The sequence below is a fragment of the Mustelus asterias genome, chromosome 9 (assembly GCF_964213995.1).
Source record: "Mustelus asterias chromosome 9, sMusAst1.hap1.1, whole genome shotgun sequence".
Taxonomy (NCBI): domain Eukaryota; kingdom Metazoa; phylum Chordata; class Chondrichthyes; order Carcharhiniformes; family Triakidae; genus Mustelus; species Mustelus asterias.
Window position 1 is genome coordinate 23,325,297 of NC_135809.1, and position 20,924 is coordinate 23,346,220.

General features: G+C 40.8%; 1 protein-coding gene across 10 annotated transcripts in view; it reads right to left on the bottom strand.

Annotated features, from left to right (window-relative positions):
- Positions 1-485: 485 nt before the first annotated feature.
- Positions 486-20,924, bottom strand: part of LOC144498544 (small integral membrane protein 29-like) — an 86,411-nt gene continuing 65,972 nt past the window's right edge. For all 10 annotated transcript variants that reach the window (XM_078219812.1, XM_078219811.1, XM_078219816.1 and 7 more), the window contains 3 exons: positions 9,920-10,025; positions 6,847-6,956; positions 486-1,641 (listed from right to left, as the gene is read on the bottom strand). In XM_078219812.1, the coding sequence (XP_078075938.1) occupies positions 6,873-6,956; positions 9,920-10,025 (190 nt within the window). In that variant the 3' untranslated portion in view covers positions 486-1,641; positions 6,847-6,872. The remainder of the gene's footprint in view (positions 1,642-6,846; positions 6,957-9,919; positions 10,026-20,924) is intronic.

The window sequence follows — 20,924 nt, forward strand, 5'->3', positions numbered from 1 at the left end:
CTTGAGATAAGCCTACTTGTGACACTGATAAATAAACTTTAGCTTTTAAACTTTAAATGTTGGAAAAAGCCACCTGGTTCACTAATGTCCTTTAGGGAAGGAAATTTGCAGTCTAGGTCTGACCTATATGTGACTCCAGAGCCACAGCTGTGTGGTTGACTCAACTCCAAGGGCAACAAGGGATATTGGCCATCCAGTGATGCCCACGAATGAATAAAAAATGAATTAAAAAAATTCAAACACATGTACTTCCAGTAGAAAGCAATGGACAGTAAGCATGAACCATGGCTGTACAACGGGATCAGAGTACTATTGCTAATCTTGATCAAGATCAAATAACTAGGAACATAGTAACAGAAGTAGGCCATTCAATCCCTCAAACATGTATACAATTCTAATGATGGTGAAAATGACTTCCAAAATATCTATTTCTATTTTAATCCATTGTTATTAACATAAACCATATTAACATAAAACCACAAATGGTGACTCAAAAAAGGGATGTTTAATGCATTCAATTACATTCAATGTGGTAATAAGTGATACAACCCAGGAGCTGCATAATTACTAAGTTTAACAAATAGTAACTACCAAGTGTAATCGAACACCCCAAGCACCAACCTGCATCCAATGTATTTTTGTTTATATTACTATAATTGTTCAGAAAGCATTTAATAATGATCCAATAACATGTTTCATCTCAGTCTTTATCATATTTGCGTGGCCTTTAGAACACTTTCTATTCCCATGCAAATCAGACCACACCGAGGCATGCAAAATCTCTTTTTTTCTGCACGTAGGCAAGTTTAGTTAGATTATGAATACATGATCAAAAGTTCACCAATTCAAGAGTGGAGTGGCATGAATTTACTGCACTTGTGAATATCATTAAAGGGATTTAACAGAAGGATATTGCAGTCATATTCTTTTGGAATTCGCAATACATCCACCTTGATAGAGGGGGCAAAGGACTTTTAGAATGAATTTACATATCGGTGATAAGTGACATATGCAATATGGCACTGGGTCACATGTGGACCAGAAGCTATGACAATCTGTCTCACAAAACAATTCAGTTCCTATTTGCACTCATATTTCTTGCTCATTAGTTTATCATCTTTCAATTACAGAGACATGTAGATTCAGAATCATATTGATGAACAAATCCTTCATCTGAACACCAAAGTTTGTTGGTATTGGCAGTTTCAGATAAATTCAAATCAACAGGAACATTCATCCAAAGTAAATGTGCCCACGTGGCTGCAGGATATGTCTCTAGACACTCCACTTGATCTGGAGAACATTTCACCAAACACCGCCACAAACTCTTTCTGAAGTAAACAGAATGCACACTTATTCAAACACAAATAACAAAAGAAAATAAACAAAATCTAATATAATTAAACTCCATTTCTTCATTTTACTTGCACTTAATTTCAATACACAAATATATAGTTGAAAGATCCAGCTTTGCAACAAATACAGTGCCACAACCTGACAATTTTAATTCAAAAATCATTGCAAAAATAGTTATTCTTTTAGTTTGTTCAGTTCTGGCACAAGTAATCTTTGATTTGTCCATGCAGCGATAGCATCGATAAAGTCCACATGCTCTCAATGTTCAAACATCATTTAGTGCACCTGTGGAATAAGATAAATACATTACAATATCACACAAATGTATAAAGGCTTTTCAATTTTAGGCAAGTACCATTTAAATAAAGAAATGGTTGCATAGATGCCAGTCAACATTCAAAGTGGCTGTTATTCATGTGCAACTCAAGAAAATGTTTGTTGCCAAACAATTTGGTAACAAAGAGGCATAACTACTGAGCCTAATTCCGATTTAACCTGACATCCACACTTAAAGCCATCCAGAGGGGACCAGCAGGAGCTGCTGCATAGTGATCAGGGAGTAGGACTTTTTTAAAAGCTAACACCCAGAGTGGACAGGGCAAGCCCTTAATCCATCTCATTGCTTGCTCTAAAAACCAATTCAAATTCAATCCAAGTCATGGTTGGCACAAGAGAGACATACAAGATCTAAGTTGACAAGAAAAGGTATTGCAGCCCATCTTGGGCTTGATCTTAGCCAAAAGGCCGAGAAGTTAAAAATACAGGGGGCGATTCTCCCATCGTGACCCGCAAATTTTCTCTTGGGCATGCCAGCCATTTCACGGGTTCGCGCATGTGTTCCCGATGCATGCACGTCTCTCAGAGCTGGAGAACAGTTGCAGTCAGGACTGTGCTGGAAACCGGCGGGAAAGCAGGTTTAAAAGATTTAAATCTTTTTTGAATGTATTTTAAATCTATTTTACACGTGATTATCGGGCTTGGCACGGAACTTGCCAGGCCTGATAGCTTCACCCACCCCGCCAGGAGTATTTCACTCCGGTGAGGTTTAGAGTAGCTCCCCATGTTCGGGGAACAAGCAGGAGACCCCGCTGGAGTGAAAGGGAGCAATCGAGGCCCCCCAGGGGAGTCGGGTGGCGGGGGAGGGGGGGGGTGATGCTCCTGGGCATGTGCACCCTGGCAGTGCTAGCCTGTACCCCCGGCACTGCCCAAGGGGCAAAGTGCCCATGCCCAGAGGGCACCTTGACACTGCCCACTGGGCATCGGGCAGTGCCAAGGGGAAGGACCAAGCGGGTGGGACCTAGGGGGCGATCGGTGGAGGGTCCCGCTGCCACTCTGCATGGGAATCGGTGTGGGCTGGAGGCCAGCAATATGGTCGGGTTGGGGGGGGGGGCGCGGTGTTGTCTGCTGTGGGGGCGGGGGGGGTGTGTGTGCGTCGGAGCTGACCCGGGAATTGTCGTGGGGGCCACAATTGGGCTGTGTTGGGAGGGGCAACACTGTGGGATCCCAGGCTGGCCAGCTCAATCGCTGGCCAGCAAATGGGAGGCTGACAGATTGGGGCCACTGTGCATGTGCAGAGTTTCCGGAGCTGTCAGCCTCTAGCGTGAATAGGTCCCGCCATCCCAGGTTTTTAATAATATTCATGATCGGGACCTCCACATTGCACAGAGTGGGGAGATTCGGGTCTGAAGTTGCACTGAAAAAACAGTCGTGATCTAGACCAGTTTTATTGCCAATACAGCATTTTTGGGAGAATCGCCCCCCACAATCTCTGCTTCTTGCATGAAGCACTCCCAGCAGTTAATGATCAGGGAGCAGGAGCTGCAGCTGATTTTTCCATGTTGAGCACAGTGATGCTGAAGCCATTTCCCCACTAGTCGAAATGAAGTCATTTATTACTGATAGCAGCTTGAATGTGTGGTTCAGTTACTCATTCGATACACTTCCTGAGCCATTGAAAGAGCTATAATTCACATATTTTTTCATTAGAAGTATTTTTACTTTGGACATGTCATCTGGTATGTAATATATTGCAATATGTAGAACATATGTGTAAATAGAATCTAATAACCTTATCAAACACCATAACAGCCTCTTATGACAAGCTGAACCCATGATGTACATCACAATGAGAGTTTTCAAAAGAACTGACTTACTTTTGTTATTGATCTAGCTCCAATTTGGTCATCTGAGCTTATCCTTAAAACAACCACATCCTTTAAAACATTTCTTCATAGATCAAATCACATGCAGAAACATAGGACTTCGGAGGAATAGGCCATTCGGCCCTTTGAGCCTGCTCTGCCATTCAATAAGATCATGGTTGATCTGCATGTGGTCTCAATTCCACTTTTGTATCCTCTATAAGCATTGACTTCTTTGTCTATCAAATATCTATCTAATTCAGTACTAAATAAATTCAATGACCCAGCTCCACTGGTTTCTGGGGAAAAGAATTTCACAGACTAATCACGCTCAAGAGAAAAAAAAATGCTTCATCACCATCTTAAAGAGGGATCTTATTTTGAAACTGTAAGCCCTAGTTCTTGTCTCCCCCACAAGAGGAAACATCTTCCCAGTATCCACTCTATCAAGTTCCCTTAATATGTTTCAACATATTGGATTATATTAGACAACATAGTTGTTAATGAAGGAGAGCACCAAAACATTGGAATCTGGGATTATGAACCCTAAAATTTCCTAAATTGTGACAACCCTGCAATAAAAGATCTCACAAAGAGTTTTTTTTAAAGTTGTGTATCTTCCTTTTCCTGAAAGGGATGGCTTATGCAGGAGAAAGGTTCTATCTGAATATTGCAGAAGTAATTAATCCTCACACATTATCCCATTTGGGGAGATGGTGGTGTAGCGGTGTAGTCACTGGACTAGTAATCCAGAGACCCAGGGTAATGCTCTGGGGACCTGGGTTCGAATCCCACCAAGGCAGATGGTGAAATTTGAATTCAATAAAAATCTGGAATTAAGAGTCTACTGATGACCATGAAATCATTGTTGATTGTCGTAACAACCCATCTGGTTCACTAATGTCTTTTAGAAAAGAAAATCTGCCGTCCTTACTGGTCTGGCCTATAAGTGACTCCAGACCCACAACAATGTTGTTGACTCTTAAATGCTCTCTGAAATGGCCTAGCAAACCACTCAATTCAAGGGCAATTAGGGATGGGCAATAAATGTTGGCCAACGACACCCACGTCCCCTGGACAAAGATAAAAAAAAGGGATATTCCTGCTGAACCCAATCCTGTTCTCTCAAGATGTATATCTATGTGTACTATCTATCAAAGGTCATTTGACAACAACCAGGAGCAGAAAGCTTGGCTAATGCCTTCCCCCCTAGACTAGGGGCAGTAAAACCTGTTGAAGTTCTCTAGCTGTGATCACCAACGAAGCCATAGTTGGAGCTTACAAACGAAAGTGCTGGTAAAACAACTATAATGTGGTAACAAAATACACAGGTAATCCATGTGGAAGGTACATAGATTTACCCGGTAATGGATTGCAGATTATCTAACTAAAATGCTGAATGGTCACAACATTCTAGTGATATATCTGTAGCTCTCAAGGTCAAATGAAAGAAACAAAAAAATAAATTACATTTATATTGAATCTCAGGACCTCTAAAAGCTTTACAGCCAATGAAGTACATCTGAAGTGTAGTCACTGTCACAATGGAATGAGGTTTATTAAATTAAATCAGACTCCTAACTGTCAATTGACTTACATTACTGAACTTTTGCTGCCACTCCTAAGATTTGCAGCTATGTGGCTTTGCACCAATGAAATTACTCCACTATGATGTGCATCATGATAAAAATTACTTTTATGTCCATCCCTACCACAGAAATAAGAAATGAACCCCAATTTAAACTAGTGTTCCATATGATAGCTGACTCATGAAACCACTGCACTTCAACCTAAAGGTTCTGTTGAACTTTGCTCCCACCCACCCTGCCAAACTTTACCTCCCCCAACAACTTCCAGCTTCAACTCAAAGTCCTACATGCCACAATGTCCAATTGCAAACATCTCACATCTTTTCAAATACTTTGCTGAGACAGAAAGCACAAACTGCAATCCAATCATTGTTTTGTACTTCCAGCAGAAACCCAGCTGCAATTTAACTATCAGCAGTCACGTTATAAGGGTGTGTCAACCTAGCGGCATCTTAGCCCAATAGCTATTACAACTTTCATTGATGCCTTCCCCACACTTTAGACAAAAGTCTACCAGAAGAACATTTTAACAATAGTAGTTAGATTTTCCCCCAGTTTAGGATTTTTGTCTTTTTAGGTCCATCTCAACTGAACTCCCAAGTTTATGTCACCCTACACTAGGCATTGCCTTCCATATCCCATCAGCCTTTCCTCAACTTCCCATTCCAACACTCAACTTTAAAATATTGGTTGTTTGAACCACTCCACTCAACTTAGCAGGATATTGAGAGAGTTCCCTTTCCAAACTACAGCTAAATCCTGATCAGCCTTTCACTTCCCAAATTCCTGACCAAGCAGTTTGCCTCCCTCTGTCTGTCCCACTGGTCATAGTTCATGGCCATTCTGTGCTATCTTTCCCTCTCCTCCACTCCATTATTTCCCCATTCTCTCCTATACCGGTCTTTCTCTTTTGTCTTACCACTCAAAGCTAACCCTCCTCTACTCCCTAAATCCCTCCCATACTTCTTCTCTACCCCTTTTTATCCTCTACTTCCTCTCCTCATCACCCTTTCACCCTCATTCTATATCCTTCTCCTTCCTGCCACCCATCCCTTCCCCAAACAAGCATCCTCTTTCTTCCTTGTTCCCTCCCATCCATTCTCTCCCAGTCCTTACATACATTCTGCCCTTCCTACATTAGCTCTTTCTTTCTCTGTTTCCCCTTCCTCTTCCACAACTTCTCTTTCTCTCAGTTCTTTCTCCTTTGCTCTTCTGACCCCTTATCCTCTTGTCCCATCTCCCACCATTTTTCCAATTCCACCATCTTCCTTTCCATATAATGCTTTGCTAATCACTATCTCCCCTTTTATCCTATTTCCTCACATCTCTTCTCTCTAGCTCCATGAATAGGCTTGGAGCCAAGATATTCTGGTAGAATCCAAACATTGGCAAGCAAGTTATTGGTGAGTGGGTGTCACTTAAAGGCACTGTTGATGACTGTTCCATTAATATGCTTAATATTAAGAGGCGATGACAACTGGTGATCCGAAGGGTCAGATTGCTGTTTTTTTGTGGATACCTGAATATTTTCCGCATTGTCAGGAAGATGCCAGTGTCATAGATGCATGGAATAGCTTGGCTAGGAGAGGCAAGTCAATACTTCCTGCATTAAGAGACAGTATATTCAACAATTTAACAACTCTAGACATTGCAGCAACAAGCGCAGGATTTTTCAGTATCGTTGCAGGTTAGTATTGATGTAATCTTTTTTCTATCCTTGTGGATTATTTTAGAGTAGAAATTGGGAAACGTTGATTCACCTGCATTTTGGTTGGCAATATTTGGTTCAAAGCACATTGTCAGTATCAGAAGTGGAGACATGGTTGCCATTCTGTGTGCTTGCTTTCTCCATTGAAGGTTCATGACTATCCTAAAAGATAGAGATTTAAAAATGAAATAAAACTTACAGACAGGAAAGAAGAATTGTTTTCCAAAATTGCCAGTGTATAATATTAACATGAAATGGGTTGGTAAGGAATGATTTGAAAGATGAGCAGTCCTGGTAGAGATGGGATCCAAAACATGAATATTGTATCTGCAGAAAATTTCAAAATTATTAAAAACTTATAGTTTCAAAACATTTAGTGTATAGTGCATATTGGCTAGTAATTAACAGTTGAGCTATATAAATGATATGTGGGTGAGATTTCAAAGCTGTAAATTTATTTTAAAATTTGTACAATGGCAATAAACCTCGAGGTCATTTTATAATAACTTACTCACATCTATTACTCTCTATGTACATCGATTTTTCAAAAAGAGAAAATAATGGAAAGCAGGGATGGACACTTGGTGTGGCAAGCAGTAATGATACACAATAGAATGACAGGTCCAGAATGAAAAGCAAAGGAAAGCTTACATGAAGAAAGAAAAGACTCGCATTTATAAATTGCCTTTCACAAAGTCAGGGCAAGCCAGAATGTTTTGTAGGCAATTAAATATGTTTGAAGTGTAGCTATTGTTGTAATGTAGGAAATACGGTACGCACATCAAACTCCCACTCAAACAGCAATATGATAACAGTTAATCTATTTTAGTGATGTTTGTTGACAAGCAAAGACAAATTGAAACACTACACTAATCAACACATAAACATCTTAGTGGTATAACAAATTCCTACATTGTTACATGCTAAAATGGGATGGAAATGAACTATGAGTATAATATTTATTTTACAATTGTAGACCTGCACAAAAAAATACTAAGAAAGACTTGGAAAAATTCAGTTCTGACCAAAGGTCACAGACCTGAATGTTAACACTGTTTCTCTCTCCACAGATGCTGCCAGACAAATTGTTTCCAGTAGTTGAGGAGTTAAGAATGGAGGGGGGGGGGGGGGGGGGGGGGGGTGGGGGGCACAGATCCAAGATTAAATGTCAGAGATTTAGAACAAAGGGCAGGAGAAACTTCTGACACTGAAAGTTGAGCTGGTGGGATTGACTTGTAGGGTCAGCAGTTGAGGCAGAAACTATGTCAACATTGAAGATTAGATTGAATAGTTGGTTGAAGGAAAAGAGGTGATGGGATATGGGAACAGGGTGGGCAACTGTGATTAGAATTATTTGCTCACATGGAGGGTAAACATTGACAAGGACTGGTTGGGCCAAACAGCAACTTCTATGTATACAGACAAATTTGGGCATAGTTCAATTTAAGGCATGTCAGTGGCAAAGAGCCAAGGAGTGGATGGGACATGGTTATTTAAGCATAATTCCTTATATGTTGTTTCTAATCTACAAATGATGTGATAAGGCGGCAGCAAGCTGAGACCAGAAAGTTTCCCACAGAGTGGAAACTAGGAGAGCCACCACATTTCCGAACAACATTTTACAACGGTTACTAGAAGACTAGGATCTGGTCACTTGTTTGACACAGGAACAGTGTAAACCACCAGGAGACTAGCAAAGTTAAAAGGACAAGAAAATAATACGATAGAGTTTCAATCACAAAAAGGCAGGGGCTTATGGAGGACGTTCACTGCTAGGCTAATGCCTATTCCAGTTAACTAGCACAGGTTATATAATTAAAGCATATATTCTCTCGGATAGGCTGGCATAAATACTGCACTTTGGCATGCGAGGTGAAATATTCAATCTTTCCATCCAACTTCACTGTGTCATTATGATAGATACGTTGGGGAAAGTATGTCAAGCTGAAAAGTTGCATTGAAAAATGTTTCGGTGGTAATCAGGAGAAAATCAAAGCTAGTGAAATCTACATTTTCTAGGTAAGAAAAAGCAAAACAAGTCAGAACCGGAGTTTCTAGATCCCTGACTGAAAACACAGAAATAAGGCAATGAAAGAATTTGACTAGGGGCAGCTGATGTCTGATATATTTCAGTCTAACTCTTGTTTTTCACTTGTGTTTGCTTTCGCCTTCTTAAAACCTAGTATATTTCTAACTTTTCCCATTTCTGATGAAGGATTAGCAACTGGAAACATTAACTCTGTTTCTGTTTCCGTTTCCACAGATGCTGCTGGGCCTGCTAAATATTTCCAAAGTGTTCAGTTTTTATTGCAAGTTTCCACATTTGCAATATTTAGTTTTGGTATTAGAGTTTTAAGAAGGTTTTGTAAAGGAGAACAACCATAAAAAAGAACATTGGGATTGAGCAGAGGAGCAGGAATATATTTGGTGACTCATGGAGAAAATCATCAGTGCAGACTTTACAAAACAAATGGATTCTTTCTGTGCTCCGACATTTCAGATTCTAAGTTATAGAATGTCAAAATCTTCAACAAGTATTATTTGAGAAAGTCGTAAAGAGCAGAACTACAATAAAATGGGATATGCTTACTGATACTTGATTGTTTTAGCCAGTTCTTCTCCCTTTTATTCTCCTGTCTGCCAAAAATGTCAACTCTTTCTAGGATAGTTCCATATGCAACAACTGTCCTCTCATATCATGTTGTATTAGGTTATTCTTAATGTGGGAGCGAAAATAGCAAGTGCTGCTAGGCTATGCAGTCTTGAAGGAGATCAAAGCTAGGTCCTATCTACCCTAGCCCAAAAGTACATACAAGCACACCTTCCACTGTGAACTGCTAGATAGCAGTCAGAAGCAAGAACGCTGACCGACTTTTCCCTTTCCTTGTTCACAGGGCATGTGTCCAACTCTAGCACTAATATGGGTTCCTTGACTGAGATTAGCTAATATCAGAAATTCAAAATTGAGCCTGGGTTTTGTCTTGCTCTTGACATTGCCGACGCTCGCTGGCCCTTTAGGAACGGGAATTTATTTTAATTTTTTTTGGTTCTAACAGTTTTGGTCATCCTCAGCTTGGTATTAGATTCTGCATGTTAAATATGCACCCCCAACAGGTTTTACTTACTTTTACTCCTCCATTAGTGTCTACAGATTCTTCTTCTACATCATTACGATCCTCACTGGGGTCGTATGAGTAAATTGGCACCAGTTTGTTGCGTAGTTTTTCTAACCTTTAAAACAAAAGTTTTTTTTTAAAGAAGGATTCATCTTCAATTACTGAAGCAAAACAAAACTCACCCAAGAAAACATACAATAAATATATAGCCTACTATTATTATCGCCCTCTTAGTTAAGGCACTCCTTCTTGAGCAAGACTACTGAACCTTGAATCATTAATTCTTTCATGTTACCTTCACGCTAGGGCACACCTTGTTGTCAGAGTCAAAACATTTGGCTCCTGTGCACATTCAAATGATAAATGAGGAACAGATTTTAACCTTTTCATTCTCCAATAGTTTTATGAGGAACTTATTTTGCTGGTTGTAATTAAAGTAATTATTTAATGAGGCAGTATATTAAGATCTAAACATAAGTGTCTTTATCAAAGAAAATACATGATAATCAGTGTTAATGTTCTCTGCTGAATTTGAAAGGCTGTGCTTGTGGAATCTTTTTAAGAGGGAGAGCTAACAAGGTCAGTTGGCACAGTCAGTTCACATTCTTTCATCAGTAACAGCAAATGCAGAATATTTGATCATTATCCATTTGTTCTTTGTGCACAAATGAACTACCAGATTTGCCTACATAACAATGATGATTGCACTACAGAAGAAATCCACTGGGTGTAAAATACTTTATGACATCTTCAGGATGTGATAAAGCACCATAAAATGCAAGTTTGTTCTTTCTGTTAGCAATACTGCATCTGATAACTTCATGCAAGTTGTTTTCAACCATTAAGGAGATTTTATGGGTATTCATCTTGATATTCCTCTATATTTGATGCTTTGAAGTGGAATCACTCTGTCCTATTGCTGTTATTTCTCCTTTCTCGTCCCTTGCAGAACTACACTGACATAGGAGCAGCTCTTTAAGAGTCTTCTAAAATGCCCCTCCTGGATCTTTTTGCACTTCCAGTTCTAATGTATAAGGTTGCATATTATAGTATGCAGTCATCTCATTTCACTGCTAGGCCAAGCAATGACAAAGGAGCAGATATTCTCTGCTACTGTATTGGGACTGCAAAGTGTAATATAGTAATTCATCCATTGGAAATAAAAATGTAGAAAGTTGTGATTAGGACTGATATCCATATATAAAAAGTTAATTACAAAGTAGACTTCTAACAAATCAATTATCCAATGTGCCCATTACAGTTTATATATGTGCAACAATCAGAGGTATATCGTTACCCACGCATTCTGAATATGCAATTACACTCTCATTAAACATGTTGTAATTAGCTTGTGTTTTATTCATTTACATGTATGAATAGGGAGAAATCTTTGCATAATAACAAAATTACAACTTTGTTTTTCAGTATCTTAGCATGATTCATATAATACAAAAACAGGCGCATATTTTTGAAGCATTAGTGAAAATTTAGAAAGACTTACACAAAAGCTTCTTATTTACATTTTATTCCTTTGCCTGTTCTGATAATGGGAGAGAATAGTACTACCAACAGACTTGTTGGGATAAATCTGTTAACCTTCCAGATTCAAGTGCAGTTCAAAATAGGTTCAACTCCTTTCATGCAAGAACAAAGGATATTTGGCATCTAAAAATACAAAATGCATGCCCACTCACAATATTGATAACTTATGTCTGCACTTTATTTCACATAAAACTTCTGAGTTTTAAATTCTTCCCCATTTGTCTCTCCTTCCAATCTATGCCTCAATGCACTCTTTCATTACCTAAGAAAAGCATTTGTGTAGGACGGAAAGTAAGCTCATAACATCAAAATTATTAGACAAAATCATGGGGGAAGTCAAATAAAAATATAATTTAGGACTCCTAGTTGAGAGTTCAAAGGCATAGCCTTTCATCTCAAGGTACCAGATTCCTTTGTACTCAATTTTAAAATCCTTTTTGGTTTTATATAATTTTATTATTCAAACCCACAGTGCATTCTTTCACTGGTTACTTCCAAGTTACTTCCTTTTCTTTCTCCTCCTCACCAGAAGTCACTAATTTATACTGTTCAAAGGAACAAGTGAAATATCTACATGCATGTGAGTGGGTTACTTATTTGTTAGAGGCAGAGCCAACAACAATCCTGGTCAGAATCTTCCCATTTTGTGCCTGTCCTGTCAACCAGAATGCCTAACCCTCAATGTCAACAAAATGAAGGAGATAGTCATCGACCTCAGGAAGCGCAGTGGAGGACATGCCCCTGTCTACATCAATGGAGACAAAGTAGAAAGGGTTGAGAGCTTTGGGTTTTTAGGTGTCCAGATCACCAACAGCCTGTCCTGGCCCCTCCATGCCGACGCTGTAGTTAAGAAAGCCCACCAATGCCTCTACTTTCTCAGAAGACTATGGAAATTTGGCATGTCAGCTACGACTTCCACCAACTTCTACAGATGCACCATAGAAAGCATTCTTTCTGGTTGTATCACAGCTTGGTATGGCTCCTGCTCTGCCCAAGACCGCAGGAAACTACAAAGGGTCGTGAATGAAGCCCAGTCCATCACACAAACAAGTCTCCCATCCATTGACACTGTCTACATTTCCCGCTGCCTCGGAAAATCAGCCAGCATAATCAAGGACGCCACACACCCCAGACATACTCTCTTCCATCTTCTTCCATCCGGTAGATGATACAAAAGTCTGAGGACACATACCAACCTACTCAAGAACAGCTTCTTCCCTGCTGCCATCAGACTTCTGAATGGACCTGCCTCCACTAAGTTGATCTTTCTCTACACCTAGCTGTGACTGCAGCATTACATTCTGCACTTTCTCCTTTCCTTCTCTATGAACAGTATGCTTTGTCTGTATAGCGCGCAAGAAACACTACTTTTCACTGTATACTAATATATGTGACAATAATAAATCAAACCAAATCAAAGTCAGGATCCTCACAGTCCTTAGAAGCTGATTATTATGCCCAAGAAAGTTCCCCTTCGACTCTCCTAGCGGGCCGGCAGCTGAATCATCTGTCTGCCTTCAGCTGATGGGTTCAAAGGTCCTGGCTCTGTATTTAAGTCATGATGTGGAGATGCCGGCGTTGGACTGGGGTAAACACAGTAAGAGTTTTAACACCACCAGGTTAAAGTCCAACAGGTTTATTTGGTAGCAAATGCCATTAGCTTTCGGAGCGCTGCTCCTTCGTCAGATGGAGTGGACATCTGCTCTCAAACAGGGCATACAGAGACACAAAATCAAGTTACAGAATACTGATTAGAAGGCGAATCTCTACAGCCAACCAGGTCTTAAAGATACAGACAACGTGAGTGGAGGGAGCATTAAGCACAGGTTAAAGAGATGTGTATTGTCTCCAGACAGGACAGCCAGTGAGATTCTGCAAGTCCAGGAGACAAGCTGTGGGGGTTACTGATAGTGTGACATAAACCCAAGATCCCGGTTTAGGCCGTCCTCATGTGTGCGGAACTTGGCTATCAGTTTCTGCTCAGCGACTCTGCAACTTTAAGACCTGGTTGGCTGTAGAGATTCGCATTCTAATCAGTATTCTGTAACTTGATTTTGTGTTTCTGTATGCCCTGTTTGAGAGCAGATATCCACTCCATCTGACGAAGGAGCAGCGCTCCGAAAGCTAATAGCATTTGCTACCAAATAAACCTGTTGGACTTTAACCTAGTGTTATTAAAACTCTTACTGTCTATATTTAAGTACCAGTCCAATGCACTTACATAACTCTCTCCAGTCCACCTGTCTTCACCATACCATGCAGGATGTCAGCACAAAAGGCCAGCAGACTCAAGAGAAAGTCTGTTCCTTGATTCAACCATCTTCCCCCTAAGCCCATCACCTGCGAGATGCCATGCCTTCCTTGGACCTCTATATATCACATCCCCTTCCAGTAAATGACATGGTATCCCTTTGACTATCCCCTTGTTTGTGAGCTTTTCATGCAGCCTTATTGGAGTCTAGCTTCCCTCCTGCCTTCCGTTGTCCATCACTGCAGTGGCAGCATAAGTCTCGCAGCACAGGCCAGTCCAGATGGACACTGCTGTGTGACGCTAGGAGGAAGGAGACCCCTATACTCCCCAACTCCGATCTGGTGACACAGAGGGTCCATGGATCTAGCAGTACGGTGCTGTCCGTGAAGACCAGCTCGGCATGGAGATGGAGGTAGGAACTGGTCTGCCCTGGCAAAGCAATGAAGAGCACATCAGAAGCAACACAATACAATGGCATAAAGTCATTGCACTCACCCTGAGGTCTCTGGCGAAGTGATAACTGCCTTGTGGACAACACCCGCCAGCAATCGGGTTTGACGATCTTGTGTTATAGGAGCAGGAAATAGGAGATTTCCTGCTCCTATGACTCAAGATTGAAAGACCTGACTGGATGTCAGTGGGCAGCAGTTTTAATGAGGATTCATGAGATGCAAATTAATGCAAATATCATTTGTGCCACCTGTCAGCGTGAAGGCTGACCCACCATTAGGAAAATTGCACCAGAATTTTACACCAGCGGGTTTCTGACTTTTTGGCTTCCGCCAGATTCACTGCACCCACCCACCACCAAATCCACTTTGGGCGGCTGGGGGAATTCTGCCCCCATCTCTACTCAGCATCTACACATGTTGATCATCTAACAGGAGTCATTGGACAAGCCACATATTGGTTGAGGTTTTCCCTCCTTATTCCAGTCAGAGCAAAGCCAATTATAGAACCCTGACTGCTGCCAGCTGAGATTGGTTAACTTGGCACAAACCAAGAATCAAACCCAGTCTGCATGATTCAATTTATTTGTACGCATTTACCCACTAAATGCCAGTTTGGCTTAGTTAGTAGCACTCTTGCCTCCGAGTCTAAAGAAGCAAGTTCAAACTCCACTCCAGTATATAATCTAGGCTGGCACTCCACACCATTACCGAGGCAAGACTACACTATCAGATGTGCTGTCTGCCAGATGAGAGATTAAACTGCCTCTGCTTGCATGTAAAAGATCTCATGGCACCACTCGATGAGGAACAAGGAATTCATCTGATATCCTGACCAATAAGATTCCTTCAGCTAGTATTACAAGGAACAAATGTAACTGGTTTTTCATTTCATTGTTGTCTGTGAAACTATACTTTGGGAAAACTGACTGTTAATTTTGTTTGCACAACAGTAAAGGTACTTCAGAAATATGTTATTACTTCACTGAAATATATGAAATTCTTACATGGCTTGACAGGTTAGATTCTGAAAGGCTGTTTCTCTTGATCTTTGTCTCTATTCCAAAGAGAGGTGGCTGCTCAATCCATGAATACTTTCAAGATTGAAATATTGCACATTGGGGTACTAAGGAAATGAAGAGATTGTGGAGATGGAGCAGGAAAGTGGAGTTGATGCCATGATATTATGAAATGATGGAGCAGGTTCGATGGGCCTTATGGTCTCTTCCTTTCTGACATTATGTTCTTACTGTTAAAACTTCCAAATGTCTACATTTCGTCCTCCCCTTCCTCACCAAAATCCTTGAATGTGTTGTCACCACCCAGATCTGTATCCACACCTTTTGCGAATCCACGTCTGAATCTCATTCTTTTCACAGCTATGAAACCTTCTTAACTAAAATCACAAATTACATTCTCTTTCTCAACTTCCCTGCAGTCTTTCACACTATCATTCACTCAATTAAATTCCAATCCTCCTCTGTTGTCTCCTTTATTAGTCTACCTTCGCTGGTTCCATTTTTACCTTGACTGTTATCTCAAGCAATGGCTCCTCTTTCCACCCCCGCAGTCAGCTGCAGAGTCCCCGAATGTTCCATCCTTAATCCCACTCCATTTTGTACTCATTTACATGTTACCTAATCCACAGGCATAGAATCAGTTTCCATATATATCCAGCTCTAATTCTCCATTAACTTCCTCCACTGCTAGCATACTGCTTGTCTGACATCCAGTCTTGGATAATCCTTAATTCTGAACCCTCCCGCTATAAATACTTCTCCCCTAGGGAGGATCTTCTGCCCCCGTTTTCAGTGGGCGGGAATGGTAGAGGGGACGGAGACTCCAGCAAGAATCCCAGAATGGTTTTTACACTGGTGGGATTTCTTGTTGCCGTCCCTGGATTGTCCCCGTCCCCACCAATTACTTAATGGGGTTCCTGCCATGAAAGGTCTGGAAGCCCCTTATCATGCATTTATACCTACTTAACAAGCCTCCCAGCTGCATCACCTCCCCACCAGCATAATGTTGTGGGACCAGTCTCCAGGATTTCTTTCCCCCCCGCCAGAGTGTTTAAAAATTTGGTGGGTAAAGCTGGAAACGCAGCGGTGGGCTACACAACATGTCCCCTGCCCGGGTTGATACTCTGAAAATAAATGAAAAAGTTCTGCTCTTAGGAGCCAATGATCCGATTCAGCGCAAGTTTGCAACCCCATGTTCTCAAACACCATCATCACAAAGACAACACATTTCTCCTCCCCTCAGCCCATCTGCTGCAGCAACCTTCAATGATATATTTGCCACCGCTAGGCTCAACAGGTGCCAGCGGCAGGCATCGTCGCAGACAGGTTGGAGAAAATTTGGAGAGCTCTAAATTTTCCCATCTCACCCATGACAATGCCTACTGCTGGCGGGACTGAGAAATCATGACCAATGAATTCAGTGCTCTACAGACCCACTTCCTATCTTCCAGCCTCTCTAAATTTGACAGGAAATCCAGGCTTACCCATCCTCTCATCCTCACTGATCTACCTTAACTGCCACTGCCTCTAATGCCTCAACTTTGGGCTTAACTCCCCATCTCTTCCAGGCGTAAATCTTCAACAGAAACTCTCCGTTTTGTCTGATGCAGCCCTCCTGTCACCTCAATATTGGTGGCAGTGCTTTCAGATGTCTAATTCCTACAATCTGCAATTCCCAAGAACAAAGCTCTGCTTTTCCATCTGCCTCTCCTCATTTAAAATTCTCTTCACAATCCAACTTTCTGTCCAGCCACTGGTAATCCATCCTAAAAATGTCATTCTTCTGTTTGTTTTCCTTGTGCCTCTGTGACAGGGGTCTCCAAACTACGGCCCGCAGGCCACTTCCGGCCCGCAGCGGGCTAACATCTGGCCTGCAGCCAGTGGGGCGGGACGGGATTCCCGCTGCCGAAAACACACCCGCGTCCGGAACCCCGCCACCGACTCAGGATCCGGCGCGGGGACGGAAGCCACAGGCCGGACATTTGCTGCCGCTCCGCGCGGTGTCTGATAGACCCATGGGAATCCCCGCCTTCTGTATCGGCCTATTGTCCAATCAGAGCTGCCGTCCTGTGACTGACAGTTCATTAAACGAATCAGCAATTGAGACATCTGTTTTCTAATTGCCGCTCTGCATTGACTGAGTGACAGCTGCTTTATCCAATCCATAAGCTCCATCTGTCTGAAATGAGCGAGAACAATGACAATGATGGGGGCAATTCAGACCAATTCACTTATGGAAGGAAAAAAGAAAAGGGGACAGTGAGTGCCGCCTGTTTAATGAAGAATGGGGTGAGAAGTACTTCTTTGTACAAGCAGGTGATAAAGCCTTGTGTGTCATATGCAACGAAACTGTTGCAGTTTTGAAGGAGTACAATGTACCTCGGCACAATGAGACCAAACATGAACCAAGTTATTCCCAATTCACAGGAACACAGCGTTTGGAAAAATTTGAATCAACGGAACGCAGGTTGCTTTCCCAACAAGCTTTTTTAACGCAGAAGATAACTGAAAATGAAGCTTTAACCAGGGCCAGTTACAAACTAGCTTATGTGTTGGCTAAAAGAGGAAAGCCATTCACCGATGGAGATCTCATCAAAGAGTGTATAATGGAAGCAGTGGAAGAGATATGCCCAGAAAAAGCAAATCTGTTCAAAATCATCAGTCTTGCGCCAAATACTGTTGCTCGTAGAATTGAGGATATAGGAAGCAATATATTTCATCGAATTGCAGACAAAGCAAGAAATTTTCAGTTGTATTCTCTCGCACTTGATGAATCGACTGATGTGTGTGACACATCACAACTCCTAGTATTCACCCGTGGCGTCGACAGTGAATTTAATGTGACACAAGAATTAGCATCAGTGCATAGCATGCACAGCACAGTAACTGGAGAAGACATCTTCAAAGAATTGCAAAAAACTGCGTTAGAATATAACCTGGAGTGGAATAAACTGCAATGCGTGACAATTGATGGAGGAAAGAACATGTCTGGGGTGAAGAAAGGTTTGGTTGGACAAATTACAAAAGCTTGTGAGGTTGGTGGATTCTCAAGGCCCATGTTTCTGCATTGCATTATCCATCAACAAGCATTGTACGGAAAATATGTGGATATGTCTTGCGTTCTGAAACCTGTTGTTTCAACAATGAATTTCACTCGATTTTATGGGCTTAATCATCGCCAGTTTCATGATTTTCTGAAAGAAACTGATTCTGAGTTCAGTGACTTGCCTTATTATACAGCAGTTCGATGGCTTAGTTGTGGAAAGGTTCTATCACGGTTCTTTCAGCTCAGAGAGGAAATTGATTCCTTTCTCACAGAGAAGAATCGACCTGAACCACTTTTATGAAACACTGACTGGCTTTGGAAATTGGCATTTTTTGCAGACGTGACAGGCCATATGAATCAATTGAATCTGAAGTTGCAAGGTGAAACAAATTTGATTTGTGATCTATTCGCGCATGTCAAGGCATTCAGGGCAAAACTGATGCTATTTCAAGGACAGCTGAAAGTTCATAACTTGGTTCATTTTCCATGTTGTGAAAAATTTCATGAACAAAGTGAAGCAGAATTTCCTTCTTCATTTGCAACAGAAATCATTATGGACTTGCAAAAACTATTTCAGGACCGATTTTCTGATCTTGATGGAAACACAGATGAAATAAAGCTGTTTCAAAATCCATTTGGCTGCAATGTTGAAACACTCCCAAGTCAGTTTCAAATGGAAATTATTGATAGAAACACAGAAAACACAGCACAAAACAGGCCCCTCGGCCCCACAAATTGTGCCGAACATATCCCTACCTTTTAGGCCTACCTATAACCCTCCATCCTATTAAGTCCCATGTACTCATCCAGGAGTCTCTTAAAAGACTCTATTGAGTTTGCCTCCACCACCACTGACGGCAGCCGATTCCACTTGCCCACCACCCTCTGTCATCTCCAATCAGATGACATGCTGAAAGACAAGTATAAAGGAGGAAATCTGATCCAATTTTATAAATCTTTGCAGCCTGAGCAGTTTCCAAATTTGAAGCGATTTGCTTGTGGATTTGTATCAGTTTTTGGGACAATGTACCTGTGTGAACAAACATTTTCAAAAATGAAGTATGTCAAGTCCAAATATCAAGCAAATTTATCTGATGAGCATTTGAAGTCCATTCTAATAATTGGCTCCTCAAGCTTGAAACCTCAGTTCAGCAATATTTTGAAATTAAAAAAGCAGTTCCATCATTCCCATTAATCATGTGCAAAACTTCATGATTTGTTGGTTACGATTGAAAGCTCCAATTGCCAGAATTGTGTAGAAAGGTGCAGACTGGACTTATTTTTGTTCGACCTTTATTAATGGTTCAAGTTTATTTTGAATTTCTTTGCTTTGTTTTACTGAAGTTCTTTCTTGGGCGTGTTTATTTTTCTTATTGTGTGCCACAAAATTGGGCAAATTCTCATTTCAAGGAAACATTTGTAAAATTTCAGTAAATAAAATTAATTAAAAAATGAATAGCCTGCTTTTCTCATCTGCAGTTAAGTAATTGATTATTTTGTCAGAGCATTTGCTAATGTTTGACATTTTTACTCATTATATATCATTTGTCAGTGTAAGCACGGCATTGTTTCTTTGTAATTGTCACATTTCTCTTTTGTTCTGAATCCTATCATGCTGATTACAAAGATGATCCAAATAAAACTTATTCATTCATTTAAATTTTATTCATTCATTTATAAAACTAATTTTTTTTCTTTGGCCCCGAAAATGTGTAAAATATACGATGTGGCCCTCGTACTGAAAAGTTTGGAGACTCCTGCTCTATGAAGTAGGATGGAGGGTTATAAAAGGTAGGGATATGTTCGGCACAACTTGTGGGGCCGAAGGGCTTGTTTTGTGCTGTAGTTTTTCTATGTTTCTAAATGGCTTGGGAAATTATTGTATGTTAAAGATGCTATACAAATGCAAATTCTTAAAGTTTTCTGGGAAGCATCGAGACCCTTTTAAAACCAAAATAAGTGTGTTTACTTGGAAATTCTACTGTTGAGGTTTTACATTTTCACAAGCAGAAAAATAGGATCTGAATTCGCATTAAATCAAATAGTCAATAAATATAATTGATACCAGTGAATAGTTTGCAACAGCCATAGCAAGCCTGAAAATAAAGGGCTAATGTAATTATAATGTCTTTACATAATAATATGTAATCTTCCTGTATTAGCTAAAAGTAAATTTAGGTTTCCTGAACAAGTCTTTGACCATATCCTGCACATTTTTCCTACACATGATGGAAGTATATGCCAGATGGCAAGAGTACGGAACTGTGACTCTCAAAAGGTAAGTGTAATGAAAGAGTTCAACATTATGTTTATTTTAATCTTTTACCTTGGTCACTTTTCAATATTAATAGATGACATTGGGGGTGGTGGTGGTAGTGGTGGTGGTGGTGGGGGGGGGGGGGGGGGGGGGGGGTGGAAAGAAGAAGAGATATCACAAATGCTGGAAATAAAAGGGTTCTTAATTATTCTTTTCCCTGCCTCACTGTGGAAATATTCAGCAAATAATTCTTTAACTGTTATTAGTGCTTGGAGTCGGGTCAAGGATTGATGCCTGCTAATGTACTGAGAGCAGCTGCCACATCCATGACTGTTCAATGCAGAGTGGTTGCAGCAGTTAAGTAACTTGGCCATTTCAAGAAGGTACCGACACCTTTAGGCAGATGAGAGTCTAAAATTGGGTAATGGGGCCTTTAATGAAGGAAAAAGC